The 27215-nt window shown below is 52.4% G+C and overlaps 12 protein-coding genes across 12 annotated transcripts in view; 5 read left to right on the top strand and 7 right to left on the bottom strand.

Moving 5' to 3' along the window:
* Positions 1–2662, bottom strand: part of Z518_03451 (uncharacterized protein) — a gene marked incomplete at both ends in the record, with an annotated part of 4069 nt that extends 1407 nt beyond the window's left edge. Inside the window, 3 exons of the mRNA XM_013420476.1 lie at positions 74–511; positions 561–2187; positions 2244–2662. Coding sequence (XP_013275930.1) covers positions 74–511; positions 561–2187; positions 2244–2662 — 2484 coding nt within the window. The remainder of the gene's footprint in view (positions 1–73; positions 512–560; positions 2188–2243) is intronic.
* A 731-nt stretch (positions 2663–3393) lies between these two features.
* On the bottom strand, positions 3394–5070 carry Z518_03450 (uncharacterized protein; the record flags this gene model as incomplete). Its single annotated transcript, XM_013420475.1, has 4 exons — positions 3394–3952; positions 4006–4189; positions 4253–4931; positions 4993–5070. The coding sequence occupies 4 exons, from the start codon at positions 5068–5070 to the stop codon at positions 3394–3396; spliced, it is 1500 nt and encodes a 499-aa protein (XP_013275929.1).
* Positions 5071–5539: 469 nt separating this feature from the next.
* On the top strand, positions 5540–7253 carry Z518_03449 (uncharacterized protein; the record flags this gene model as incomplete). The annotated part of the gene is made up of 4 exons (XM_013420474.1): positions 5540–5733; positions 5785–6759; positions 6816–6921; positions 6996–7253. The coding sequence occupies 4 exons, from the start codon at positions 5540–5542 to the stop codon at positions 7251–7253; spliced, it is 1533 nt and encodes a 510-aa protein (XP_013275928.1).
* Positions 7254–7269: 16 nt separating this feature from the next.
* Z518_03448 (uncharacterized protein) lies at positions 7270–9555 on the bottom strand (the record flags this gene model as incomplete). Its single annotated transcript, XM_013420473.1, has 1 exon — positions 7270–9555. The coding sequence occupies one exon, from the start codon at positions 9553–9555 to the stop codon at positions 7270–7272; it is 2286 nt and encodes a 761-aa protein (XP_013275927.1).
* A 263-nt stretch (positions 9556–9818) lies between these two features.
* On the top strand, positions 9819–11345 carry Z518_03447 (uncharacterized protein; the record flags this gene model as incomplete). The annotated part of the gene is made up of 2 exons (XM_013420472.1): positions 9819–10079; positions 10206–11345. 2 exons carry the CDS (start codon positions 9819–9821, stop codon positions 11343–11345), a joined length of 1401 nt encoding a protein of 466 aa, XP_013275926.1.
* A 478-nt stretch (positions 11346–11823) lies between these two features.
* Positions 11824–12525, bottom strand: Z518_03446 (uncharacterized protein; the record flags this gene model as incomplete). The annotated part of the gene is made up of 1 exon (XM_013420471.1): positions 11824–12525. The coding sequence occupies one exon, from the start codon at positions 12523–12525 to the stop codon at positions 11824–11826; it is 702 nt and encodes a 233-aa protein (XP_013275925.1).
* Positions 12526–12720: 195 nt separating this feature from the next.
* Positions 12721–14445, top strand: Z518_03445 (uncharacterized protein; the record flags this gene model as incomplete). The annotated part of the gene is made up of 1 exon (XM_013420470.1): positions 12721–14445. One exon carries the CDS (start codon positions 12721–12723, stop codon positions 14443–14445), a length of 1725 nt encoding a protein of 574 aa, XP_013275924.1.
* Positions 14446–14815: 370 nt separating this feature from the next.
* Positions 14816–16798, bottom strand: Z518_03444 (uncharacterized protein; the record flags this gene model as incomplete). The annotated part of the gene is made up of 2 exons (XM_013420469.1): positions 14816–16708; positions 16763–16798. 2 exons carry the CDS (start codon positions 16796–16798, stop codon positions 14816–14818), a joined length of 1929 nt encoding a protein of 642 aa, XP_013275923.1.
* A 225-nt stretch (positions 16799–17023) lies between these two features.
* Z518_03443 (uncharacterized protein) lies at positions 17024–17746 on the top strand (the record flags this gene model as incomplete). Its single annotated transcript, XM_013420468.1, has 3 exons — positions 17024–17026; positions 17077–17312; positions 17374–17746. 3 exons carry the CDS (start codon positions 17024–17026, stop codon positions 17744–17746), a joined length of 612 nt encoding a protein of 203 aa, XP_013275922.1.
* Positions 17747–19160: 1414 nt separating this feature from the next.
* Positions 19161–23209, top strand: Z518_03442 (uncharacterized protein; the record flags this gene model as incomplete). The annotated part of the gene is made up of 13 exons (XM_013420467.1): positions 19161–20055; positions 20111–20163; positions 20231–20721; positions 20781–20836; positions 20889–21070; positions 21157–21362; positions 21506–21921; positions 22040–22143; positions 22206–22215; positions 22279–22479; positions 22541–22661; positions 22718–22809; positions 22878–23209. The coding sequence occupies 13 exons, from the start codon at positions 19161–19163 to the stop codon at positions 23207–23209; spliced, it is 3159 nt and encodes a 1052-aa protein (XP_013275921.1).
* Positions 23210–23728: 519 nt separating this feature from the next.
* Positions 23729–25217, bottom strand: Z518_03441 (uncharacterized protein; the record flags this gene model as incomplete). The annotated part of the gene is made up of 2 exons (XM_013420466.1): positions 23729–23886; positions 23936–25217. The coding sequence occupies 2 exons, from the start codon at positions 25215–25217 to the stop codon at positions 23729–23731; spliced, it is 1440 nt and encodes a 479-aa protein (XP_013275920.1).
* Positions 25218–25587: 370 nt separating this feature from the next.
* Z518_03440 (uncharacterized protein) lies at positions 25588–26958 on the bottom strand (the record flags this gene model as incomplete). Its single annotated transcript, XM_013420465.1, has 2 exons — positions 25588–26580; positions 26632–26958. 2 exons carry the CDS (start codon positions 26956–26958, stop codon positions 25588–25590), a joined length of 1320 nt encoding a protein of 439 aa, XP_013275919.1.
* Positions 26959–27215: the final 257 nt, after the last annotated feature.

The following is a 27215-nucleotide window of genomic DNA, read 5'->3' as shown; positions in this document are numbered from 1 at the left end:
ATACCATGCTGCTGACCACACCTGAATGGCCTTCGAGCGTGTGCTGGCACTCGCCTCTCTGCACATCCCACACCCGCACTGTGCTGTCCCGAGAGCCAGATGCCAGCCGAGCCCCATCGGGCGAGAATATCACGCTGCTGACCCCATCTGAATGGCCTTCGAGCGTGTGGCGACACTCGCCTGTCTGCACATCCCACACCCGCACTGTGCTGTCATCAGAGCCAGATGCCAGTCGAGTCCCATCGAGCGAGAATACCACGCTTATGACTTCTCTTGAATGGCCTTCCAGCGTCTGAATGCATTCACTCCATTGACGCCGAAGCTGGGTTGCCACCACAAGATCTATATTGATCAGAGAGGCCAACATTCGTCGAAAGCTGCTGTCAGTGGGGCTGAAGAAAACCCCGCTACTGTATAGCTGCAAGGGAGCTTGTGTTAATATGTGACTAAAGCTATACATGAATCGCACCATATCGCTGACTAAAGAATATAGCTTTGGAGATTTCTTCACCTACGTTTGACGTTAAATAGCATTCCAAAGTTGACCAATTTCCACTCACAGAAATGAACTCCTCCAACTGCCTCATTGCACCCATCGCCTGAGGAAACTTGCGGATGAGGCTCATGACCTCCAACCAAAAAGGACCACATTGTTGTAGAAAGGCATGGACTGGGCCATCATCATCTAAACTTGCCTGACCCTGTTTGATATGATCAATCCAATAACGACAAGCATATATCAGTCCTGGAGGAAGGTATTGGTGTAACACTGCCTCAGACACTGCTGAGACTAGCGTACTCGGGCTGGGGAGATGGCATATATTTTGCGCAAGAGACTCTGCCATTAAGCTCATACAATGAGTGAGCAAACTGCGGTGCCCCTGTTGTTGATTGACGTGAAACCGAATATCATCACATCGGCTATGGTCAACTAGAAAATCTCGGAACGACAGGTGCTGCATCTGGACTGGCTTCTGGGGGTCTTTCGGCACATCAAGAATGGCATGCAAAGAATCTAGCGTATCCCGCACGACATCTCCACCCGAAAAAGTTGAGGGAAACAACAATCGTTCCAGTTCCGGAGCGGAGAGGTTGTCAAATAGTAGGACTACACTCCCCACGACATGTCGTAGGCGCGCGGCAACTTCTGTCTCTTCATCGGCGGAGAAGTCATCGCTCATCGAAGTCTTGAGAACCATCAAGTACATCTCGTCGAGTGCGTCCGTCGACTTATGCTTGACTCCCCTCCGCTGACATATCTGCTCCAGTCGAACAGACGCATTGACTTGTCGAGGGCCATTGACGAATCGACAGACCGTTGCGGCATAGATGAACAACCCATCTGCCAACGTGGTAATCGTTCGAATCCGGTCATCCCCCGGCCAGGAATCTGGTAACCCTCGGTCGGCCTTAATTTGGGCGAGTTCGTGGGCAACAAATATATTAATGTCTCGATCCGCTAGGGCTCGGGGAACATCATGAAGGGCGAGTTCGTGATACGCAATATGCTTCATATCACGAAACCCCAAGCGAATCGGTGCCTCGGGACGACTGGTCACCAGGAGACGAAGGCCTAGGCCTGACAAGCTTTGCGTATTGCCGAGGAGTCGAAGAAGGAGCCGTATGTCGTCCATGTCGTCACATTCGTCCAGGGCATCCAACACGACCACAAATGGAGGAGATCCGGCTACACTCTGTGGGACCCTTTGTAGCGGTTGAAGAAGCAGCTTGTGGTATTGCTCAGATAATGATGCGGACTTGCCGAGATTGGGATCATTCCGGAGCGCATCACAGATGAAACCACCGAGAAGACTTGATTTGAACGCCAACTGAAAAGCAATTGTACTAACCACCTTCCGTGAACGAGCCAAGTCGCCACTGCCACGCTTAAAGAAGAAGCTTGCCAATTTGGCCTCTTGCTGGTCGAGCGACTGAGCGATCGTCAGCGCGATCGTCGACTTACCAGTGCCTGCGCGGCCCTTAAGCCAGAAGATATATTGACTGGAACTGCTGGTCGTCCAGTCCATGATCTCCCGGAGAAGTTCGACGCGTGTATTTGGGAGACACTGCCGGTGCCGCTGGTTCTCGTACGAGTTAAATGCTGCCTCTCCAACGTGCGAGATGGTCATCAACAGCTGTTCATCTCGATTTCGATCAAGTTTGCTGTCCAAACCCTGAGAGATGGCGCTGAGATGCCATATTAGCAGTCTGCACAAATATCGATCCTTGTGCTGGGTTCTTACATATGAACAAGTTGCAAAGCGGTGTTGAAGATTGTAACATAGCCCTCCAGCCTTTGTACTTGCTCGTTCACATCAGTCTTCGATAATGGCCATTTGAGCGCTCGCCAGCCGACCTTGCTCATCGCTTTGTGTCTGGTCTTAGGCTGAAGTCTGTTCTCAAGCTTCTGAAGGTCCTTCAGGCATTGGCCGATTGACTCAGTCACATGAGCAGGTAAGGAGACAGATCCGTCTGTCTTCTGATCGCTGATTTTTGCGAGTTGCTTCACAATATCGCTTAAGGTCTCTACCTTCTTTTGCAGCCTTTCAATGTCATGGCGAGCATCCTTCACATCCAAGATGTAGCAGCCGCATAGCTTTGCGACAATGCCGGTAAGTTCGATAACAGCAATAATGCTGGCGGCAGATCCCACAGCCTCCATTAGGGCGGCGAACACGTTCTCGCATACATAGAGAAGGGCATTAATGATGCGGTTTCACATTTTCCATCTGGGAGGACATTTTTGCTGGGCAGGTGGGGTAAGGTGGCTTAACCAAACCGCCCTGAACCCAGGCATTCGTGGCGCAGCAGAATTAGATTGTGGCGTAGTCCCGGAGTCTCTCTGACTGCGTACAGCCTCGTTTGGAATCAGTCTTAGCGTCAATAGACGAGAAAGCACCCCCAGAATGAAAGATACGTGAGTGGATCTTGAGTAGGGTTCAAAGCCGGTTTTGCTAGTGACTGTAATCATAGCGCGACCATGTTCGGAGGGCGACCTCGGATGGACAAGATAAGGCGAGCAATGGGGAATCAATCGAAAAGTTCTCAATGCGGTTCTTGAATTTGCGGAAACGTCCAAAAATTCAAGTCATGGGCTGCGGTAGTCAAGCCGAAGGAACAGCACAGGCCCCAACGAGGCTCAAAGATCGTGCATGTAAGAAAGTCACCGTCGCACAGAGACTGAAAGATAGCTCCAGTAGTGGTAGCCTGCATATCCCAAAATGAGAAGGACCAGGGTCAATGAAATCACTCCATTCCACGACTGTAACCACAGTGCGGTAATCGGCATTGAGCAGGTTGGGTACCCATATCTTGGAACCGGTAATGTAATACGATAGCCATCTTAAGGGGAAGCAACAGTTCAAGCCGACCTTACTTTTCACCGGGAAGGGATCATGGCTCATAAGGACCCCTTGCTCTCTGACCACTGAGGCATTCCGCCTCGTCCCCATCTTCCATCACGAGGAATATATCTTCGTGCCTGACGCCGAAGCGGCCTTCCAGGTAGACACCAGGCTCGCTCGTGAATGTCATACCAGGTCTAAGCATGGTATCCGTGTTACCTTTGTTCAAATAGGGCGACTCATGGGCTTTGATACCAATGCCATGGCCGACACGGTGGGTGAAGGCCTTTCCGTAACCGGCGTTCGAGATAACCGTTCGCGCGGCAATGTCGACATCAGCGGCGGAGGAGTTGGGTGTGAAGGCTTCGATGCTGGCCGTCTGGGCGGAGAGAACGAGAGACCAGATCTCAAGCTTGAGAGCATGGAGATGGGAGTTTTGCGGCTCGTATGGCTGTAAAGATGTTCTAGAATGCGGAGAGGCTGGATGGAAGACGGACCAGGCCTTGTGAATCAGGCTGAGTGGGGATCGATGATGAGCGGGACTTTGAGTTGGCGGGTCGATGAAGAAACTCCGACAAATGTCTGAAGAATAGCCCAGGTAATGAGCGCTTCATGAAGTTAGCCGTGGTGGTATAACGAACCAGGGCGACAGCATCCGCACCCGACATCAATCAATACCATCGTGTCGTATGTAAGGACTTTATCTCCTGTGATGAAGCCGCCGTGGGGGAGAGCGGCATCCTCTTCAAACAGGACAATATTGAAGAACAGGGAGAACCCCACAGAGAGTAAAGCGTTGTTCAGTATCGTGGTGACTTCGTTCTCGGTCAAACCCGGCACGAGACCTGGAGGAGGGACGGTGTTAGTACATCAGCAATGCCTGGAATGGTGGAGCGTTGGAAATTCACAAGGTCTCATTTGTCGCACAGCCTCGACAGTGCCAGTGTTCACGGCTCGGAGCAATTCGACTTCGGATGGGCTCTTCTTCTGCCTGACACTTTCGACCTCGTCACTCAGGCCCACAGTGTCAAACCCCGCCGCATCTAGTCCTCGGACGATGTAATCGCGCATTTCTTCGTCGACCATGATCTTGACACCCGTTGCATTGTTGAACGTGGCGATTCGGAGAGTCTCGTAGGGATTCCAATGCTCTTCCCAGACAGCGATGTCCAAGCGTTCATTGGCGGGGAAGGGCATGCCTAGCATGCGGACACGTTCCTCCTCAAAATGCGGCGATAGGAAGCTCGTCTTTGCCCTGACCTTGTGCGTGGCCGAATCCACGATCGGCTGGACGATCATGAGAAATGGCCGTTCTTCCGGTTCCCATGGTTCCCAGTCCGTCTGACTGATGTTGCCGTAGTATTGGAACGTATAGCCTGGTTCAACGGCAAAAGCATCCACTTTGGCATCAACCAGAGCGACAGCTAGCCGGTCACGACGTTGAATGAACTCGTCGGTTTTGATAGGGACGGCATGGTCTAAGAAAGACAAATTCGACTTGAGGTTTGAAATGGCACATTTCTGAACCTTTTCAACGTCTGGTTTCGACTTTGCTCGCTGGTTGAGATCATTTGTAGAATAAGGCACCTAGGCGACACCATAAGCATCATTCTTCAGAGGCTGACGGAGATAGGTCTTAACCATAAACTTTTGAACAAGGAGAGCAAAGGAAAATAGCGAAATAACCCATGACCACTTGAGAGTCAGCGACCGGGCTAGAAGGCATTGTCGGAAAGATGAAAGTTCAGGCGAGAATAAGAGGCGACGCTGAATGTGCTCTTTCATGCTGGCGATATCACCGGGCACGAAAAGCGAGGAGTAATGTTCTAGAGAAAACAAATTGCTATCGGCAATTGAATCTCTTCCACATGGCTCAGATTGTAGCCACTCAGATCGTCAGTGGGCGCCCGGGGTATACGTTATCGGGGGGGCAAAGCCCCCAGTCTGCTCGAAGGTTGACCAGGGTCACTCAGCTTTGATCCATGTCACATCATGCAACCTTCGGAGTTCAAAGCTTGATCCTCCACTGGACTTGTCCGCAGATATCTCGTCGATCAACGGCCACCCCCGCCTTCCCCCATTCTTGATGGAAGATCAAATAGGCGAAACGGCCATTTGCCGGGACATCGCATATAAGAGGATTACTGGGATGCTCGTTGAGATCGGGAAATTGAGAAAGAAGGCCCTGACTCGCCATGGACACCATGGACACCATTGACCCAGCTCTGCCACCAAAGAACCAAGAACCCTCGATCGAGAAAGCAGAAGTGACGGTATCTACGGACGACGCAATCATCAGCCATGCAGAGCCCCAGAAAACGTATTATAGTAAACAGTCGGTGTGGTTAATGATATTGTTCTCTGGTCTCGCAATCGGTTCTGATGGATAGTATGGATATTTTCCCCCGTCATTTCCGGGCTCTCGCTGATCCGAGTCTAGTAATGCCGCCGTGATCGGCAATGTCGAACTCCTCCTGGCGATCCTCTATCCGGACGCCTTGACCGATACCATGTATTCTCGGCTGTCTAATGCTTTCCTCATCGGCATGATCGTCGGCATGCTCTTGTTCGGCCTCGTCGCCGACCAGCTTGGACGTAAAACCGGTGCTGTGGCCACCACAGTATTACTGGTCTTGGGTATTGCGCTCAGCACTGCCGCGAACGGGACCACGGACACGGGGCTCCTCTGGATGCTTGTGATTGCGCGAGGTGTCGCAGGAGTCGGGGCTGGAGGTGAATATCCCGTCAGTGGAGCGGGCGCCACTGAAGCAACCGATGAAGGCAAACAGTATCGGAAGAGGAGAGGCTTCATGTTCGCCATGCTGGCTGATCTTTCATCATCTCTCGGATATGTCTGGGGTGGCCTTGTGCCACTGCTTCTGTTGCTGTGTGTCCAGCAAGAAGTCGCCCATTACAACCTCGTGTGGCGATTGAGTTTCGCTCTCGGTGTGATCCCGCCCGTGTCGATATTCTGGTTTCGCATCCGAATGGCCGTCTCGACGGCATACCGCAAATCGGCCCTGCGAAAGCAGAAAGTCCCCTATCTTCTCGCCGTGAGAAGATACGGGCGAGCTTTGATTGGCTGTTGCGCCACCTGGTTCTTGTACAACTATATCAGTGTTCCATTTGGAATCTTCTCCTCGACCATCATTTCCAGAGTCAACGCTTCGGATTCTTTGGTGAAGAGTCTCGGGTGGGGAGTGGTCATTAATTGCTTTTACATTCCGGGCCCGTTTCTCGGAGGATATCTTTCCGACAAAATCGGAAGACGAAAGACCATGGCCCTCGGTTTTGGGTTGCAGGCCGCCTTGGGCTTCATCTTAGGAGGGGCCAACGAAAAGATCCAAAATGTTTTCCCGCTGTTTGTGGTGTTGTATGGCCTTTTCTTGACGCTAGGTGAAGTTGGTCCAGGAAGGTAAGAGGAGCATATACGTGACCTGGTGATTGGAGATACTGATAGATGCCGCACAGTACGGTGGTCCTCACCGCTTCTGAGTGTTTTCCGACCTCGATCCGGGGATCGATGATGGGTTTTGTCTCGGCATGGTCCAAAGCAGGCGCTGCCATTGGAACCCAGGTAATATGCCCACCGTCTTTCTCTCTCTCTCTCTCTCTCTCTGAACCGGGGAAAAGGCCACTGACACCATTCAGGTCTTCACGGCGATCCTCAATTCGTACACCGATTCCTCAAAAGGCGGCCAAACAGCTTTCTTGATCGGTTCCGCATTTGCCGTCGTCGGGGCATTGATCGCTCTTTTCGTGATTCCGGACGTGAGTAGACGATTAGACGACGAGGATGAACCATGGAAATTGTACCTTGCCGAGCATGGTTGGCAGGCTGATTGGGGTGACCGTGTATCCAAGGATCCTCAAGGGGTGATGATGCACAAGGTTGTACCGGCTTCGTAGAGCAGATTCAGAATGGCTACAATGGTGGCAATGCCTCTCGACACACAGGACAAACGAGTCGCAGATTCATCCAACCCTCCAGGCATTCGGCGTGAAAAATGTGTCTGCAAGGCGTGACCATGTAGTTCCTCTGCTCCAGCCAGGCCGCTCCGCCCCCGGCGCCATCGGTCTGGGATAAAACGGGAACATCAATCTCGTTCATGCAAATGGCACAGTCAAACACCTTTCGAGTCTTATCATCTTTGTCCTTGGCCTCCGATGCCGAGGCTAAGAGACCGAGGGACATGCCATTTGCTTCCACGTCGTCCTCGCGGAGAATCGGGTGATAATCGTAGGCTTGTGGACACCACGAATCGCGCACCAGAAGACGAGGGCCGAGAAATTGTTGACTGGCAAGAAGGGCGACTTGAAGCCACAGCCAGCCTAGCATGATCACAGCCGTGGGAGGACTGGGGTCGATGGACAGGATGTTGTGATCCGCGAAATACCAGTAAAGAACCGGGACGGCTCGGAGGACGCTGGATCCAAGAACATATTCCCAGCTCAGAGCCTTGCGACAGTTTCGCATGATGTTGCGGTAAATTTGCGGCCACCAGAATGAAAAGTAGCAGAAGACAAGGAAGTTCGCATAAGCCGAACGTAAGGCTCGTGGCCATGACATCGCCCACAGTGAAAAAAACATGAGCATGACGAGGGAGAAGTAGAATCTGCTATACATCTGTGCAAATGACCGCCGGCGGGGATCTCGCGCTGGCACGGGAGTGTCCTGGTCCGACGGAATAATGATCGGCGTGGCGTCTTCTGGTCGCGGCGCCGTGGCCGGAAGAGGAAGACCGGCTGATTCATCTGCATCTGGTGCTGGCCGTTCGGGAGACGGAGCGGAGGGAGCCCGACGGTCGGGTTCATTTGCTTCTGATGCAGGAGTGGTGGTCGGCGCGGCCGGAGGAGCGGGAGCGGAATGGGCGGCCTCTCGAATTTGTCTTTCACGTTCTGCATCCACCTGAACCGTCCATATGTCGAAGACAAACTTCACTTCCAGAAATGCCACGTGAATACAGGAGAGAAAGGCCGCTGAAGCGACCATGAGGAACGCCGCCTCGTCAATCATGAGGAGAGCAATCAGGGCAAACAGAAACAAACCGTCTCCCAGGGCGGCAATGACGATCGTGTTGTACGCTATGCGGCTTCGTGTCGACGGTGTGGCCGCCTTCTCCATCTGGCGCTTCAAAAGGGCGATCTGCAGACCAACGACCATGATGAACGAAAACAACAGCCGTTGTGCCAGGGCCCAGTATGTCTCGACCTTGGGTCCAAAGATGGAATCGGATCCAAGAATGTAGCCACAATCCGGAGAGAATATGACCGCCGAGAACGCCAGGGGCGGTGGCGGGCCAATGGGCGCCCCTTCTGGCTGTTGGAGCTCCTGTTCAACCTGTTGAAGGAATTCACGTGTCTGGATCGGAGTCAGACCGTCGAATTGGTGAGGGAGCGGCTGCAACCAAACAATGAGCTCGCACTGTGGGGCAAAGGCGAATCCATCTAGTCCGTCGTCGGAGGTCTTCTGAAGTTTGTGTATCGTTTCGTTCATGATGGATTTGGTAGCATGGAAACCATCGGCATTGAGTGCCAAATGGGGGAATGCTGGCAACGAGTTAAATTTGGAGCTGGTGGTGGTCATGATAATTTGACCAGATGGGAAATGGACGCCTTGGACATGGGCAAGCCAGCCATTGCCCGGGGAAGATTTGGTCCATATGGAGAGATCAGCTTTGATGGCTGAAGCCTCGTGGCGCGGCCGTTCTTGAGAGTCATAGATGGACAAACCGAGCTCGCTCTCTTTCTCCGTGATGTTTCTCTCGAACTTGGCCGACATATAGTCCTTCTTGGGCTCGAGAGCGGTCAGGTTGAGAGAATGAGCCGACGCCGGGATGTCTTGTCGAAATACCTTCCCTCGAATCTCTCCGGTGACCTTGTCATAGATTGGGAGGTCATTGTTCAGATCAATGCCCGTCCAAGCCCGCTCAAATTGCTTCTGACTCAGCTCTTGGGCTGTCCCAAGCCACTCCCACCGATACCCATCGTGCTCGTGAAAACCGGTGAGGTTCAGCCAGCCATTCGTTTTCGGATCGAACTGACCGTAGGACGAGTTGAACAATATATCGAGTTCAACCTGACGCTGTTCGTTGACTTTGTCAAGGCGACGTTGAAGACGGTTTTGGTTAGGCTGATCGGGGGTGAGGAAGATAAATAGGAGCAAGAGGCATAGGAGAGCAACGCGTGAGCCCTCCATCCACCGAACCATAGGACCCGGGGGTTCATCTCAACGCGGTAGAAGGACGATGCGGCGGGATAAATGGGCGCGGAGAAAGACAGATGGACAGAAGCAACCAGTCGGAGAATTGGATTTTCGCCGCCAGCCGGGAAGGTTTGTCGAAGGCGGCCTACCAAGTCGTTCACCTTCTCATTCTGTATTCTTTCCCCAGCACCATGAGTTTTCCACAGTTACGCGGCGCTTAGACATTTATTTTGTACTCCATCAAGGCTCCTTGGGGCCTGACGCCCGGCATGGCCAATACCATGCCCATTCCGCTCCCTCCTCGAACTCCCACTCCTCCGTCTGACGAAGCATCCTCTTTCGACCCAGAAGGCCCCTTAGACCCCAATTCCCTGTCGCCTCATCAGTATGAGCACGATAACATGATGTTATCTCCCGGGAACACGTACTTTTCACCCACAATCTCGGAGAAACAGAGTCTCGGTGGAAATGGAGCTGGCCCCTTCAACTTCCAGCCAGCGACAATGGCGAAGTCCCCAGTGATCAAATCTGTTCGTGGATCTCAATTTTCCCTGACTGCCTCCCCGCGCATGGAAAAACATTGGGGCAATATTCGTCACCCTTCCCAGCGGGCACTGCACGCCGAGTTGCTGACTTAAACTTCCTCCTCGACACAGAACATCGGCCAGAGACGCGGTCACAAGTACAAGCACAGTAGTGTTTCACACCAGATATTTCTCGAACCTCCTCCGCGAGCCCCCTTAGCCCTTCCCAATTCCCTCCCCATTCCGACCTTCGCCGAATGCCGAGCAAGCATGACCAAGGATCAAAAATTGCGTTTCTATTGGACTATCTGTCACATGGCGGTGGCCGGCTACACGGCGTGGAACGCGCATGGATCGGCAGCAATGGAGGCATTGTCCCATCTGATGTTCTACGATTCGCTCGGGGCCCTGTTATGCGTGTTTGTCGAGATTCTGTCCAATTTCGAAGTCTGGGGTCGGTCGAGCGTGAGGCATCCCTTTGGATTGCAACGTATGGAAGTGGTGGCGGGATTTGCCTTGTCGGTATTGTTGATCTTCTTCGGATTCGACTTGATATCACACAATGCCAAGCACGCCCTCGAAGGCATCGGTCACGAACCACACCATCCACATACGCACGAGCGCATTTCTGCCGGCACCGTCGATGTGACAGCCATGCTGGCACTGGTGGCGACCTTGATCTCCGCCGTCGGGTTGCAAAATCATGCCCGCATCGGAAAAGCCATGCGATTCGCGGCCATGGAGAATCTTCCTTCTTTGTTGAGCAATCCTTCCCATTTCCTGACCCTCTCCTGCTCAGGGACGATGCTGATGCTGCCCCTTCTATCCCTGCACACCTACGCATGGGTGGATAAGGTCCTCTCCTTGAGCATCGCTCTGAGCATGCTCTTCCTTGGTGTGCATTTGGGTCGAAATGTGGGGGCAATGCTGCTCATGTCCCTGCCCTCCAAATCGGCGCATGTGTCAGAAGTGGTTCAAGCCATTGAAGCCGAACCCCTTGTCCGCAGTGTCGAGCAAGCCAAATTTTGGCAAGCGCATTATGGGATGGGCATGGCGAATTTGCGACTCCGGGTCGTTGGGACGGAGGAGAATTTGGTGAAACTCAGGGAGAGGATCACCAGCCTGATCCGAAACCGGTTGAGTGGAGGTTATGGACAAGGAAGCAGTGGACAGAAGTGGGAAGTCAGTGTACAGTTCAAGGTGGAAATCGACAGTGCCATTTCTCAAAGCGCCAGCCATTTGGTCACTGGGTCTGGCTGGTTGACCAGTTGAAGGTGGGAACAAGGCTTGCATTCTAATTTTATGACTCTGTACGTTTAGGACCATACCAGATCTGATGGTCGTGTATTTTGACATATAATATGCACGATGGTGATCATCACGCCAATTATTCAGCTTGAAGGACACCGGATACCCCGTTGGGTGTTCGTCTGAATATCCTTTCCGTGGAAGTATTCGTCGATATGGAGCGCTAACGCGGATCCCATCTCCAGACGCGCGCGCGAGTCCTTTAAGAGACATTGGCACGGGGTGCTCGTCGTGTCCAGATTGAGTGGGAGGAGATCTCAGATGCGGCTTCCGCTATCCTCTTCCCCGTGGCCGGTCCTCGAAGACGATGTGGTCAATCCAGGGAAGAGCATCGGAACTGCGTAACCCATTGTTCGAGTCAATTGGGGATGATCTGTTGGTCATCGCCATGTGCCGGTCGGATGGCGGATGTTCATAGCCCATGGACTCGTCCTCCTCGTGCTCACGGAATCTTGACAACCACGGTCGCCTGTTTGAGAATTGCTCCCTCCATCGGAGCGACCTCGATGGCCCCAACATCCTGTGCCGTTTGCTTGACGGTCTGTAAAACAGATTCCGCTTCCTCCGGTGTGGCCCTCCGTTGACGTCTCTTGTTGGCCAGCAGGACCTCCACTTTCTTTCCTTTCCGCAGAAATTCCTGCATCTGCTTCATCTTGAGCTGGAGATCATTGCCACTGATTGCCCAATTGAGTTCAATTTGCTTTGGCTTCTTCTGACTTTGCGCGTGCTTCGCCTGTCGTTCCTTCGCCTCTTTGTCCTTGATCCTCTTGACAAGATCCGCACGTTGCACAATTTGCACGATTGCGAATGGCTGGTGTTCAGGATTGGCCAGTTGCATCACATAGCTGGTCGAGCGATCGATCGAGCCGAGCAATTGATGCAGGTTGGTCGGGTCCGAGAGCTTTCCATCCGGGGTTTTCAGCCGGACTTGAGGTGCTTCGATATTCTCATCAAGAACGAAATCGTTAATCTTGTCCTCGATAGTTAAGATCTGGACTTTCCCAGGGCGTGGCGGAGCGGCTAGTCGAGGATTCGAGACAGAGAAGGACCTGGTCGAGAGAGGATATAATTGTTGTATTGGGCGCGGTCTCGCAGGCACCAAGGCCCGCCAGAGCGGTTGAACCAACAACGAAAGCCGCCGCATCCCAGCGTGAGGCTGTGGAGAGAAGATGAGAGTGTTTGCTCGATGATGGTTACAGGGAGAGAACCCACTCACCAGAGAATTTGCAGGATCCCCCGATTCGTTGGGCTGTGTATGATCTTCCCCCCGTAAAATACCCCTTGCAACTTTGTCCTCGAACAACTTTTCTTCAACATCTCCCCTCTACTTCCTCTGTCCATGTCATCTTCGTACCACTCCTCCGATCAATCGGGAATCTGGTCCTACGTTCCTTTTGGCTCCTCTCCACGTCGTCGTTCGGCCTCCAGTGGCCTCCCCCTCGGACATTCGGCCAACATTGGTTCCCACAACACGCCTTGGGACCCTTTTGAAAAATCCGACCGCCATCCAGGTGGAATCGGCGTGAGCCATCCTTCCATCCTGGAGTCTATACGAAACGCCTGGATGACACAAAGTCGGCAGGCACGCTATGTCAAGACCGGAGGAGTCTTGACCCTAATCGTCCTCCTGTATTGGCTTCTTTCGGGAGGAAGCAGCTCCGACTCGAAAAATATCTACACCCCCAGCGACTCTCCGACGACGCGATGTACGAAGCCTCATGACCTTTCCAAACCACTTGTTCAGTATGCGATTATGGTTGATGCCGGGAGTACGGGAAGCAGAATTCACGTGTACAAATTCAACCATTGCGGGCCGACACCGGAGCTAGAAAATGAAGAATTTAAGATGACAGAGAAGAGGCCTGAAGGTTCAGGACTGAGCTCCTACAAGACCGATGCCGAGGGCGCCGCCAGAAGTCTAGATCCGCTGATGGACGTGGCCATGTTCGCTGTACCGGATGAGTACAAGTCGTGTACACCCGTAGCGGTGAAGGCCACTGCCGGCTTACGATTGCTGGGCGATGAAATGAGTTCGAAGATTCTCGAGGCCGTCAGGACACATCTAGAGACAACATATCCCTTCCCCGTGGTCTCGCGGGAGAAAGGCGGCGTTGAAATCATGAAGGGAGAGGACGAAGGCGTTTTTGCCTGGATTACGACGAATTACCTCTTGGGCAAGATTGGAGGGCCGGACGAGACCCCCACCGCGGCCATCTTTGACCTCGGAGGCGGCTCTACGCAAATCGTCTTCCAGCCGACCTTTAAGAGCAGTGCCGATGGAGGCATGCCCCCCCACATGGCCGAAGGGGATCACAAATACAAGCTCCAGTTCGGCGGACGTGAGTTCGAACTCTACCAGCATTCTCACCTCGGGTACGGCCTGATGTCTGCGCGAAAAGCCCTCCATTCGTCGATCCTGGACCACATGCACAAGCAGAATCCCGATTCGAGGGCATGGCTTTCCAAACCCATCCCGAACAGCTGCATTACCCCCGGCATCCAGAAGAAGGTCAATGTCACGATGCCCCCGGAACATGAGCTGGCAGGTGAACACAGCGTGATCATGGAAGGCCCGGTGGACGCCATACCCGCCCAATGTCGCGCCTTGGCCGAGGGAATATTGTACAAAGACAAAGAATGCGCCCTTGCACCGTGTTCTTTCAACGGAGTTCACCAGCCGTCGCTGGAAAAGACCTTCGCTCGGGAAGACGTCTACATTTTCTCATATTTCTACGACCGCACACACGATCTGGGAATGCCTGAATCGTTCACCTTGAGAGAGCTTCACGATCTCACCAATAAGGTCTGTGGTGGTGAGAAAAGCTGGGATGCCTTTGCTGGGATCGAAGGTGCGCTGGCCGACTTACGAGATCGGCCCGAATGGTGCTTGGACCTGAATTTCATGACCGCACTGTTACATACTGGCTACGAGATGCCGATTGATCGAGAAGTCAAGATCGCAAAGAAAATCAAAGGGAATGAGCTCGGTTGGTGTCTAGGCGCGAGTCTGCCTTTGCTGGAGAAGGGAAGCGGTTGGGAGTGTCGGATTAGAGAAGTATCATAGCGAACGGCTTTTTTTTTTTTTTCTGAAGAGAGTTTGGTACATGGCTGACACCAGGGGGGATCGAGGTTTGAGATACACAGGTATTGCTTCGAAAAAGGAGACGGCCTCTACTGTCGGCTGGATATGGGAGTTTCAACGCCTGCATGAAGAGTAGATATTTCATACCGGGATGCGTGGTAGGAGCCAAAAAGGGTCTCTCGATTCAGGCTAATAAATAGCTCGTGCCTATCCTCAGGCACCTGCGTACATCATTAGTTCGTTGGTCCTTGGTGGATTCGTTGCTACGACGTCTTGCGGACCAAAGATATGCCATCGTTCCTAAAGTTGTAATTTCTTTCTATGACCACGTCACCGTGGTGATAAGGCCCGGTTAAAATCCTCCCTTTCCCAACAATTCATCGCCAACCTCCTTCAACAACGGCTCAGCCTGGACCTCGGCACTCAGCCCCGAGCCCGAGGATGTGATCTCCTTCAGGACCTCGCGCAGACCCATCGCCCGGCAGAGATCCCAGAGCATATTGTCCGGCGGGGCGGCGTAGAGAAGCATGCCCAACGCAAGCAGGAGGGCGTGAAGCGTTTCCTTGATATGCGTTGACGACGAGGCGGATTGCGCTCCGGAAGCGAGGGAAGTGATGGACTCAAGAAGCGCGGCAGAGAGATCATCACTCGGTGTGGATTCTTCGTCGCCCGGTCCTTTCGTATTGTGCATTCGTTGATTATGTGTGTGGGCGGCGAGGTTGTAGACGAGAGCCGCGGCCATGGATCTTGCGTTGGGATGAGGAGAGAGGAGACATTGCGCGGCGACGGTTTCAATACTGGTTCGCAGACCTGACGGAGGTGAGGATGGCGGCGACGTCGCATTCTGGTCTCGGAAGATCTGTTCTTGGAAGACATTGGAGCTGAACAAGTTGCACGCTAATTGCAACGAGACGGACTGGATATTGTAGGGAGCAGTTGAGACGTCCTCGCCAGCGCGGGTGCCGGTCAGCAGTGTCGAGAGAGTTCTATGGTCATGCTCGGTGACGAAAAAGGATGACACGCGGGAGTCCACTGCGGCGACACGAACAAGGTCAATGACGGCGAAATGTGATTCTTGGGGGAGAGCAGGAAAGACCGTGGCGAGATAGGTACTGAAGTTGTGGAGGTTGGGTAGCGGCGCTTCGTTCATGCCCTTGGCGTCGCGAGTTTGAATATACACCACCAGATCTTGGACGGACGGATCTTGAGAAAAGCTCGACCCAATTTTCGCCAGCAATTTGTCCAGCGGTGGAGTGCGCGTGTACATAATCGGCGTCTCGATGATCCGCTGGAACGTGGGCAGTTTCAGCTTCGAGTGCCGGTGTGGTGGTGGTGTGGCCATCTGCAGGAGCAGTCGAACATTTCCCTTCAACTGTGCCGTGTTGGCACCAGACCATTCCTCGTGCTTCTCGCCTTTCAGAAAGGTGATGAACGTGGGAGTGGCGCGGATTTGGTATCGCTGGGCCACGGCCTGCGTCGAGGGAGAGGCCGAGACGTCGATTTTGATCAGCTTCGCCCCACTCTGGAAGCCAGCCTCGGCGGCAAGGTCGTCGTAGGTTGGGTAGACTATTTTGCAGGGTGGGCAAGCGGCGGAGGTGAAGAATATGACGGCACAGGACTGGCGTGAGGATTCGAGGAGGCGATCCAGTTCCGAGAGTGAAGAGATGTTGTGAACGTGACCTGGAGAGTCGGCCGGGGGCCGGGCGTTGATGATGCCGGGAGTGGTAACCCTGTGAGCCGTTCCACTATGTGGTTTCGATCCACGTGTCGCTGGTTCGGTCTTTGCAGCGGGGGGATTTCTGATAGCATGCCGGCCCGCAACAGCATCGGGAGCCTGGGTCATGGTCCTCATGGATTGATCGATCTGGCCACGCAGCATCTGCCCCATGGGGGTGTTCAGAAAGGTCTCGGGCAGCGTCCGAATCTCATCGGGGATACTCGTCCCGACCAGAAACATGGCCAGGTCTTGAGTAAAGTTGTTGCAATTGTGCAGGAACAAGTCGTAGGATTCAGGAGTGTAGATATGTTCGAGAGATTCGACGTATTCCTCGATGACATCGAGAGGGAGTTCGGTCTTTCCCAGGTTGATAATTTTCATGGGTCGACCATGGTGCGTGGTACCGGGGATTTTCCTGTGGATTCCTTGACCGAAGAAGTATTCAACATGGTTCAAGACGATGGCGGTATGGTAAATGGCGTCGATTTGGATGCCCGTCAATGCTTGAGAGAATTGCCTCGCAAGGCCCTGGGAAAATGTGAGACGCGAAAGAGGATGCCATGGCGGCAGCTTGGGCCATACCTGAGACAAGTCATAGACGTAAAGCTGGACGTCCATGATGAGGAGAGATGGGTTATCGCATCATGTCAACCGAATCTGAGGGCGTAATGACGGGTGAGAAAAGGAAAAACATAAAAGCTGATGGAGGCGCCGTACTCCGTAAATCAGGCGGCAAAACTACGTCAACCACCCTTGTAATTCTTTGGTCTCGACATCCTCTCATCCATCACCACGCCACACAACGTCCTGGCTCTCGAGCCTTATCCCGTGTCTACCTTGATAATGGTGGGTTCGGAGTTTTCTTTCATTCCACCCCATAACTGACCCAACCTGAGCCACCGCGCAAGGCGCCGTCCAAGGGCAAGGCCCCCGCTGTCAAGTCCACGTCAGATCACACCCCATCGGCCTCGAGGTCTCGACGGTCGAAATTGGCAAAAGAGAACGACATCACCGCAGCAGAAGAGACGGAGATCAAAGAAGCATGGAATCTCTTCCGGCTCGACGATGTCGAGGGCTACGAAGATGAGAAAGACGGTGTCATTCGGACGACCGAGGTGAGGAGTGTTCTCAAGTATGTGACGCCGATCCTATTCTGGGCCCTTCCCGAGTTAACCGGCTATTGTTTTCGACAGAGCCCAAGAACTCGCGCCAAGCAATCAATCGCAAATGCGCGAGTTCGTCGAGATTTTGGACCCCGATTCCTCTGGCTATGTAACATATCCGCATTTCCTCGCCCTGTGCGCCATCCAGCTGAAGTCGAAGACGGATGAGACCAAGGCCCAAGAGGTCCAAGCCGCATTCAACCTGTTCCATCCGGGACAGGGTCACGATCAAGTCATTCGACTGCCGGATTTGCGGGCGGTGGCCAAGACATTGAAGGAAGATGTCAGTGACGATGTTCTGAAGGCGATGATACTCGAGGCGAATGGCGGAAAGGGAGTGGGAAGGGGAGTGAATCGGGAAGAGTTTCACGCCATCATGATCCGGGCAGGTGTTTTTCAATGATGATGCGCCTTTTTCACCACCAATGTGTGGATGTCAATTGTCTCCATATGAATCAAACCACGACACACAGTGAAGTCGCGACTGTAGAGATCCGTGGAAAGCCTCGCGGCCAGAACTATTATCCAGCTATGGATCGAGGCTCGGTATTATTCTAGCTTCCCTGTCCACACTGGCTCGCTTTGGTGCAGAATGAAACGGCCAGCTCTAGCATAGATAGAAGCAACGAAAAAAATTCCTGGTCACGAATCGACGACTGTCGTCGCTGCTGCGATGACTCATGGTCAGTATGGACAAGGTGGGATTTGTCTTTTTTTTTTTTTCTTTAAGAACTTCATTTCCTCCCAACAACCCGGGGTGTTCTGGTCGTGTCAGGGGGAAAAAGATATTGGCATGTCGACAGAATGAAAAATAGAACGAGATGCAATTTCAATTTTTCACCCCTGGCTCACACGAGAGGGTAAGTGTACATTTACCCGCCGGTCCGCGAAGCCCCGATCGAAAAAATGGCGAAGCCCGATATGCGAGCTCTCACCCAATCAGATAGTATGTCTTTTATACTATGTAAGTGGGTGATGTGGCAAGATGGAACTGTGGGGCGGACTCTGGTACGGTACGGTTCGTCGGGGCTTGAATGTTTCGAGTGTGTGCCTCTCACTACACACCATGTTAGTTGACTAGGCATACTCCATACGATGGAACTAGTAGTATCTCCCCGAGTCCGTCCTGTACGAAACGCCCTGTGAAGCCCGCTAGGTTTACGCCACGGCGCTTATTGAAGCTAGGCGCCAATGTAAGATGCATGTCACTGCTACAACACCCTATCGTTCTCCCTGGATAATGCCCAGGGTATTGCCTCAACTCCATCCCAAAGTCATCCAGTGAAAAGGAGCTGGACGAGTCAGTCTGGCTCCTTTGAAGACTTCAGTTTTATGCATCTTCCCCGTGATCACCGCGGTCTTGTTCCTCACGGAAATTGAGCGGTTACATCTATATTGCCATGGTCCATAGTCTCAGCAGAGAAACCCAAGGTCAAGTCGTAAGAAATGCATCCCGGGCGGTCAGCTCCTCACCCTGGGGTTAGTGAACGTTCCGTATGCTGCAGGCTTGCGACGGTAGTGCTACCATGTTCCCCTCCCCCCTAACCCGGTGGGGTCAACGATTGCGATATATTCCCGACATGCTCGGAGCATATATCTTCCTCTCCCAAATCCCTTCAGCAAATAGACCGTCCTCGGTATTCTCCCACACCTCTTGGCTTGCTCTTCATCATTTTCCCACTTAGAGGGATTCAGCAGTCATGGTGAGACGACCTGTACGTTCTACCATCATCTAGAAGGACAGCCTCGCGGAAAAGCTAACAAAGATTAACTAGGTCCAGCAATCTTCCGCTGACGCCCATACATCTGCCTTGGCCATGTCCCCTCGCACCCACACTCCCCCGAGTGATAGCGATCCAAGCATGTCAAGGCAATGTACACCGTCAACTAGTAACGCTTCACAATCTGCTAGTGTTCCCGTTGCCTTCGATCCCGACCCAGACATACCACTCCCCTCGATTGAAGGAGAGCCTGATCTGGGATCATCCCTCACTGCTCATAATAACTCGACTCCGCGGGCCCGGACCCCTTCATTTTCTATTTCCCCTCCGACTTCAGAGGAAAATACATCCTTCCCCCCTTCAGTTTCCCCAACCTATGGAGCAAACCCTCCTGCGAGATCCCAAATATCCGGTATCGGTGAGCGCGTGGGAAATCTAGTGCTATCTGGAGAGTCGGCCACACGCCAATCTTCGTCCAGAGAAACAATTTCCACTCCTTCACGAAGTGGACAGGACCATTCATCCAGCCGCCTGACGACTCCGACGAATGAGGGATATTCTCCGCCAGGCTCCACAATTGATGGCATCGCCGGTGTCATGGCTAATGTCCAACTAGGTTCAAAACCCCGCTCCCCAACGCCCGGAAACTACCTTGATCCACGATCACCGAGCCCCGGTGTGATCCATCGTGATGGCTCCAGAAGCCCGAGATCTGCCTCCCGACGTCGCTCGGGCTCCCACGTGGACCAAACACCCCACAACGTCGCTGACGAAGAGCCTCCACACGAGCGATTCCACGAGCCCGAGTTCCAGCGAGAACTGGCGCATTCAAGGGACCTTGTCGGTGATTTGGTGAATATCCTGGCGAGCTCTTCATTGCACAATGAGTCCGAGTCTCGTATACGAACATTGTATTTGCAGGCTGTTGACCTCAGTCGTTTCCAACACCCCTCGACCCGTACAGTGGGCCTGGTAGGAGACTCCGGGGTCGGTATGTGTGGCCTTGATGTGGCTTACGGCCTGGATATGTCGCTTACCGTCGTCAGGCAAAAGTAGTCTCTTGAATTCGCTGTTGGATTTCGAGGGGTTTGCCCGTACGGTGAGTGGATAGCACCGCCTTTTCGGCGGTCGTTTTATTGCTAAGCTAACCTAGACGTTGGCAATAGAGCAACAGCGGTGCGGCATGCACATGCGTTGCCACTGAGTATCATTACCACGAGCATAATAGTTTTGCCCTCGAAATCGAATACTTCACTCTGGACGAGCTTCGGGAGCAGCTAACCGAACTCCTGCAATCATACCGACATTACCATCTTCGTGAGCCTGACGATAACCGTATGACGGCGGATGAACGCCATGAGCTCGAGGAAAAAGCCAAGACTGCTCAGGCTGCTCAGGATACATTCCGTGCCGCCTTTCGGGATCACCTGGCGCACAGCGACCGATTCCTTCTTGATGAGCCCGAGGAGAATGTGGTCCAGACATTGCTGACATGGGCGATGAGCTCGGGCCTGCCTCTGACAAAAGGCCCGGGTGGGAACCCGAGAAAGGAAGTTTTTGATGATGCACGCAAGTGCTCCGACCACTTGATGGGGCTGACCTCTGAGCCAATTTCCCCGAATGAACCCTCCAAGTGGCCCTTCATTAGAAAGATCAAGTTCGTGAATCCAGTGGAGTGCCTACTCGATTCCAAATGTACATCGCTAATGTTGCCAGAGTTTATCTCAACGCATACATTCTGAGCAAGGGCCTTATCCTGGTTGACCTCCCCGGTGAGCGACATTTTCTTTGCGGGGTATTTCGCATTGTTATTAACAATGGTAGGCCTTCGGGATCTCAACGCGGCTCGGCTGAGAATCACCGAAAGATACTTACTCAAGTGCGACGAGATTTTTGCCATCTGTTATATCGGTCGAGCCACTACGGATGCTGGCGTGGAGGGAGTATTCAAGCTCGCCCGGAGGGCTTCGTTGTCGCGAATTGGAATCATTTGCACCAAGTCTGATGTAAGTCTTGAAGCCCTCGGATGGGTTTTCGGCGCCATAACTATAATCCACTTCACAACAGTCTGTACCACTAACATTTCACATAGGATATTCTAGCAGACGAAGCGCAGCGAGATTGGGAGGGGGACACGAAAATGAAAATCAGCAACATGACCAGGGAGATTGGGAACCTCCAAACAGACCTCGATACGATCGAGGCCGAAATAAGTGAACTGAGCTTTGACAGTGATGCGGTGGATGACGAGGAGAACCAACAGCTGCGGCGACTAACCGCCCGCTCCAGAAAAATAAAGTAAGTTTTTCAACCTCGACGAGGAAGGCTCTGACGCCCATGCTCATGGTTTCTTTTCCCAGAAAACACCTCGATATGCAAAAGTTCGAGTAAGTCGACGTGCCCTGAGATTTCTATTGAACATTGACTCAGAAACACTCCAGGTTGAAAAATTATCTTATCACTACCCGCAATCAAAGAGTCACAGACGCGCTTCAGACGATGTATCAGAACCAGATACCTAGAGCCGACTTACCAGTCTTCTGCGTCAGCAATGTGGATTATTGGGAGCATCGGGCGAGACCAAAAGTAGAGTCTTGGCCTTTCCTCTGTTTGTCTGGCATTCCAGAAGTTCGGAAACATTGCCTTTCGCTTGTTGCAGCGAGCCAGCTTCACGCAGCAACTGAGTACGTAACGAATGCCATTCCAGCATTGCTCGGATCGGTTGAACTCTGGGTTCAATCTGGCTCCGGGAGCGTGAGCGCCGAAAGAAAGCAAGCCATTCGCAATGCCCTGGATGAGATCGAGCGGGAATTAGATACCGTAAGTTTCTACGGGAAAAAGTTTTCGAGGATGCTTGGTTGGTCTAATTCAAAGTTTTCGAAAAGCTGAGACTCCCAACATCTGCTGTCAATACCACTGGATACTCAATGGAACGGCAGTTCAAGGAGCAAATGTCCCCCATTATGGGTCAGGAGTCCACTTTCCAAAAAAAAAAGTTCATTACGCTAACGGTCGAGCAGTTCAACGTTCGGATCAGTGGAGTCGAGCTGCGCTGAACGCGACTTCTGAATGGGAAGGGGTAAGTCACTCCAACATCGAACACGTCTCCTACCATACGACAGCTAATAGAAACAATGACAGTGGCATCCTAGTAAGGACTTGATTTCCTTCACCCCACACCCTCTTTCCTTGAGGAGTGTTAATTTCTTGTCAGATTCCTACTCTGCCTTTTGTCGGAATTACGGGAATTATTCCACCATAGCGGCAGGAAGCCATTGTTGGAACGTTGAAGCCACGCAAACCATGATTACCCAGATGGCAACTCCGTGGCAAGCTTTTCACCAAAATCTCCTCGCTTTGCAAGCCAATCTGTCCAGGACGATTGAAGGAAGTTTCGATCGTGCGATAGCTCAATGTAGGTTATCAATCCCATTTTTTCATGTCAGGGACGGATCAGCTGCTGATGAGGATATCAGCGAATGCCACCAGCGTTCCAACGGGTTCCCTGAGAACTTTGACCGCCACATTGAGACACCGACAAGCCATGCTCGTGTCTCATGTCGACAAGTTAGGCGATGAATTTCAAGACGACATATCGTAGGAAACCCCGTATTCCCAACCGTTACATTTCGTAAAGCTAACTGGTCGAGTAGAATTCTCCAGACCGACCTCTTTTCCGGCATTCGCAGCTCGTTTGTGGGCCAGCTAATGGAACCATCATATAACACGTGCAAAAATGATAGCGGTTAGTTCACAGCACATATTGCCCGATGACCAACGTAAGTTGAGATACTCATATGACGGACATCGCAGGTCGGGGAAGCGACGCGAGGCGCAAGAGCACAATGCGGCAAGGATTTGGTAGTAATCAACTCTTCCCCAACATCCGGAGGAAATTTCGGAACAGGATCTCCGAACTCAGCCGCGACCTGGACCATCAGATCCAAGAAGCGATAGCGACACATCTTACCGTCGTTCAACGTGATTTGGATACCTTGAGGAACGAAAATGTGGCCCTGGAGAGCGAGAGCCACCCAGAGTTCCGTAGGCGGCTGGAAGAAGCGGTGCACCGTATCAGAGAGCAGATGGAGAGTGCTCTCGCCGTTTTTTCTCCTCTCAGACTGTCCACTGCAGGAACAGGTTAGGATGAGAGATTGATCAAAGGGCTTCGGCGACGGTTTGGTATTCGCCTAGGGACGTGGCCCAACGGGAGAAGACGCCTTGTCTCGTATTGTGGGTGGCATGAATGGTCTCGGGGGGAACGAGACAATGTCGTGATGAACCGGAGGACCCTAATAGGTCAGAGAGGTAATTATATATGAACTGGAAATTGATCGTGACTTGCAATCTTTCCCTGCTGGTGGCCACTGGCTGTCGAATACTCCAATCAAAGACAATACAGGGGCAAGACTTGCTGGCATTAGATAGGCACGCACCCGGGCTTTCTCATGGCCAGACCTGTGTACGGCGTACCTACAGTAGGACTCAAAACAAGGAGCCTATTACTTACGTTGGGAGGCCCGGATTGGATGCCATTTTGTATTCCTCTTTCTCTTCTTTAGGTCTATCTCAACGTTCAAAGACATCTCTGTAATAACTTTTATCCACCTCGTTTCCTCAGGACATCAGGCTGAGTGGCCAAGTCTCCTCAATTCGCGCGGTTCTTATAACTTGGATCGTCGAACCTTTCGTGCCCACGGATGATCATCTCCTCGATGAATGTATGTATCAAGCTCCGTCGTATTCAAAAGACCTGGATGTGCCTGTTCCAGACTCGTGATGCCCACCAGTTGCATGGCGACTTTGAGCTCGGTCTCGAGGACTGTGGAAACGTCAGCGTTGACCGTGGATTCGTTAAATCTCAAACTCACTTCTGATGGCATGCTTGACACCATCTTCTCCATATGCCAACGAATAGAGAAATGTTCTCCCGAGACAGACAGCACTGGCACCTAAGCAGATCGCTTTCAAGATATCGGTGCCCCGCTGAATGCCCCCGTCAATGAAAATCTCCATGTGATCTAGGATTTCCGGACAGCTAGCTTGGATTTCCAAGAGAGTCAGGATCGAAGGTGGCGCCGTGTCCAACGCGCGTCCGCCGTGGTTGGAAATGTATATCCCAGCACAACCCAGCTCATAACTTCGTCGGGCATCTGCGGCACACTGAATTCCCTTCACAAAGACCGGCAACCCTGTGCGCTCTTGGATATATTTTATATCCCTCCACGTCAGGTCGGGATCAATTGCCTCGTACACGGGCTTCACGGGCGCCGTCGTGGGCGCTGGTTTCGTCGCCTTCCTTTCTCCATGTCGGACCAGGTATTTCACATAGCCTTCACGCTTCGTCATCACAGGTAAATCCACCGTGACCAAAATCGCCTGGGGACGCACTTTGCAGACTTCCGTGAGAAGTTTTTCCAATTCCGACCGGTCACTGTGGACATAGAGTTGGAAGAAGAACGGATGGCCATTCGGCAGGGCTCCGACGATCTCTTGGACTGAATAAGACGACATGGTCGGGATGATCATCGGGTTCCCACACGCCGACAACGCTCTCGCCCATGCCAACTCCCCGTCCGGGTGGGCCAGCTTGACCGACGAGGTCGGCGCATTGAGAATGGGCGAGGCACACTTCTGCCCTAGAATCGTCGTGCTCACGTCCACCGTCCCCACACCTGTCAATACCCTCGGCCGAAACCAGATGCGTTGGTACCAGTCCGCATTCGCATTCTTAGTGAACCCATTTTCGGTTGAGCCGGAGATGTAGGCCCAGGACTTTGGTTTCAGTGCTGTCTGGGCCACCTCTTCGAACTCGTAAATGCTGATGATGGAATCGAGGTCTGGCTTTGAATCCGTCTTCTCTTCTCTGTTGTCGTTGTTGGGGCTCCTATCGCTCGTCTGGGACTTTGCGTCCTCCAGGAAACCTATTCTCCTCGCTGACCCAAAATAATTCTCTACCAGGCCCGGACTGTGAATGTCGTTGTAGACGTGACTCCCATCTTGTCCGAAATGCTCTTCGATGGCCTCGCGGCCTCCGGGGTGCTTAATGGCAAATCCGCTGATATCCCATACCACGCCGTTCAGAATGATCCAGCAATCGGTGTCTGTATTGTGTGTACGGACTTCCGAGGTTGAAAGCTTACGGGTGCTCATGGCGAATCGAAATGTTACCGAGACACCGTCAATCAAACTTCAACGTACATCAAAGTAGTCGAACTATTCATGGACAAGAGAATTCGACTGAGATCTGGCATGTCTGTTTGTCCTCGACGCAACTTAAATAGTAATTACTGTATCATCAACGCGGATCTCCGATGGTGTTTATATTGTTCCACTCCAAGATAAGTCGCTCGCTTGGCAATAGAACGGTGCTACTGTGCTAATTACCCCAAGACGTATTGGTAGGATAGGAGATGGAGTATAAGCATGTCCCTATTGGCTTATGAATGTGCAGATTTAGTGTTTTCCCTTTGGGGCCTTTTCCCTTGAGGCCCCATTTTGTATCTCCACATTCCCACCAATCTCAAAGTTTATTGACCGTTTTACCGAGTCCTTTCTTGTAGTTCTTGACCAATTGTCGAATTGATAAATCCAACATCACATCCTCGCTCCCTCCAGGAATACGAGCCCCCATGACATCCCGATAGATCTTCTCGACCAGTTCGCCTTGACCAGTTCGGGTATATCCATTTCCACCAAATATCAGAACGGCTGTTTGAGCGCACTCGTTGAACACCATTCCCGCTTTCGCTTTCAAAAGTGCTGTTGGTCCACCTAGCTTCACATCTGCTTCTTTCTTTGTCATATGGTTCAACTGGTAGACAAATTCATAAATCCAAGATTGCAGCGTTTCAAGGTCAGCTCCGGCCTTGGCAAGTCGATGTCGGACCACAGGCTGGTCCATTAATGTCTTGCCAAAGGCTTCTCGCTTCATGGCGTATTCCACGGCGGTAGAAAGGGCCACACGGGCTTGTCGGGTGACGCCCATAGCAATCAACAGACGCTCATGGTTGAAATTGGTCATAATGTACTTCATCCCTTCACCTTCTTTACCGACCAGATTCTCGACTGGAACTTTCACGTCATCCAAGATGATATACGTAGTGCCGCCAGCTTGTTGGCCACTGACTTGTAGCCGTCGCATGGTGACCCCTGGGCTATTTTTCAAGGGGACGACAACCAGGCTGATACCCGATGGCCCGGGTCCACCGGTCCTGACAGCCATAGTCGCATAGTCGGACCAGATGGCATTCGTGATCCATTTTTTCTCACCATTGATAATGAAATATTTTCCGTCGGCTGATTTGATCGCCGTCGTCTGAATGTTTGCGACATCGGACCCGGCTTGAGGTTCCGTAATCGCAATACATGCTCGGGCATGACCCGGGAGTAATTCAGGGAGGAATTTTTCTTGGAGGGCCTGAGAGCCGAAATTGAGAATGGGAGGAATGGCGTATGCGAATCCCGGAGAGAGACTGGACCCCGGCCCCGAAATACCTGTCCGGGCTCTTTCGTCCTATGTTTGGTCAGGAAAAGGATGAGAGAATAGGCTAGAGCATTGACTGACAACCCAGATGGCTGTATGAAGATAATCCCATTCTTCGACAGAGACACCGAGTATGTCGTTGATGCCGAGGCGTTTCAGCCACTTCACTGGCAAAGGCGAGTTTAAGTTAGGAAGCAGCATGTTGTGTTGGTTGAACGTGGTCCAGACATGCTCCGGCACCGTCCCCGCGGTCTCCCATTCAAGTGCGTACGGTAGGAAATGCTTCTCCAAAAAGGCACGACATCTCTTCTGGAAGTTCAAGTGCGTTTCTCGAAAATAAGGCGAGGGCAGACCTCGAAGGTAGCTGGGTTCTGCAAAGGGAATTGCGCTGACGTTGGGGCTGGCCATCTGAAAGGTTGTATCGGTCAGCATTCACGCGCTTGGGCAGATATTCAATCGTCTCTTCTAGTGGAACGAGTCAGTGTGGATGATGCTCAGATGAGTTACACATTTCCAGCCTAGAGGGGTCAATCCTTTATGATATTTGACTGCCGAGGCAACATAGTTGCGGAGTTGCGAATTTACCGACATCATACTTTGATCCCACCTCCAGGGGTGTGGGTCATCTGGTAGTCCAAAACAAATTATCTCGTAGATGCGCCGCC

This window comes from Rhinocladiella mackenziei (genome assembly GCF_000835555.1).
Source record: "Rhinocladiella mackenziei CBS 650.93 unplaced genomic scaffold supercont1.2, whole genome shotgun sequence".
Classification (NCBI taxonomy): Eukaryota; Fungi; Ascomycota; class Eurotiomycetes; order Chaetothyriales; family Herpotrichiellaceae; genus Rhinocladiella; species Rhinocladiella mackenziei.
This window is presented reverse-complemented; position numbering and strand designations above follow the sequence as displayed.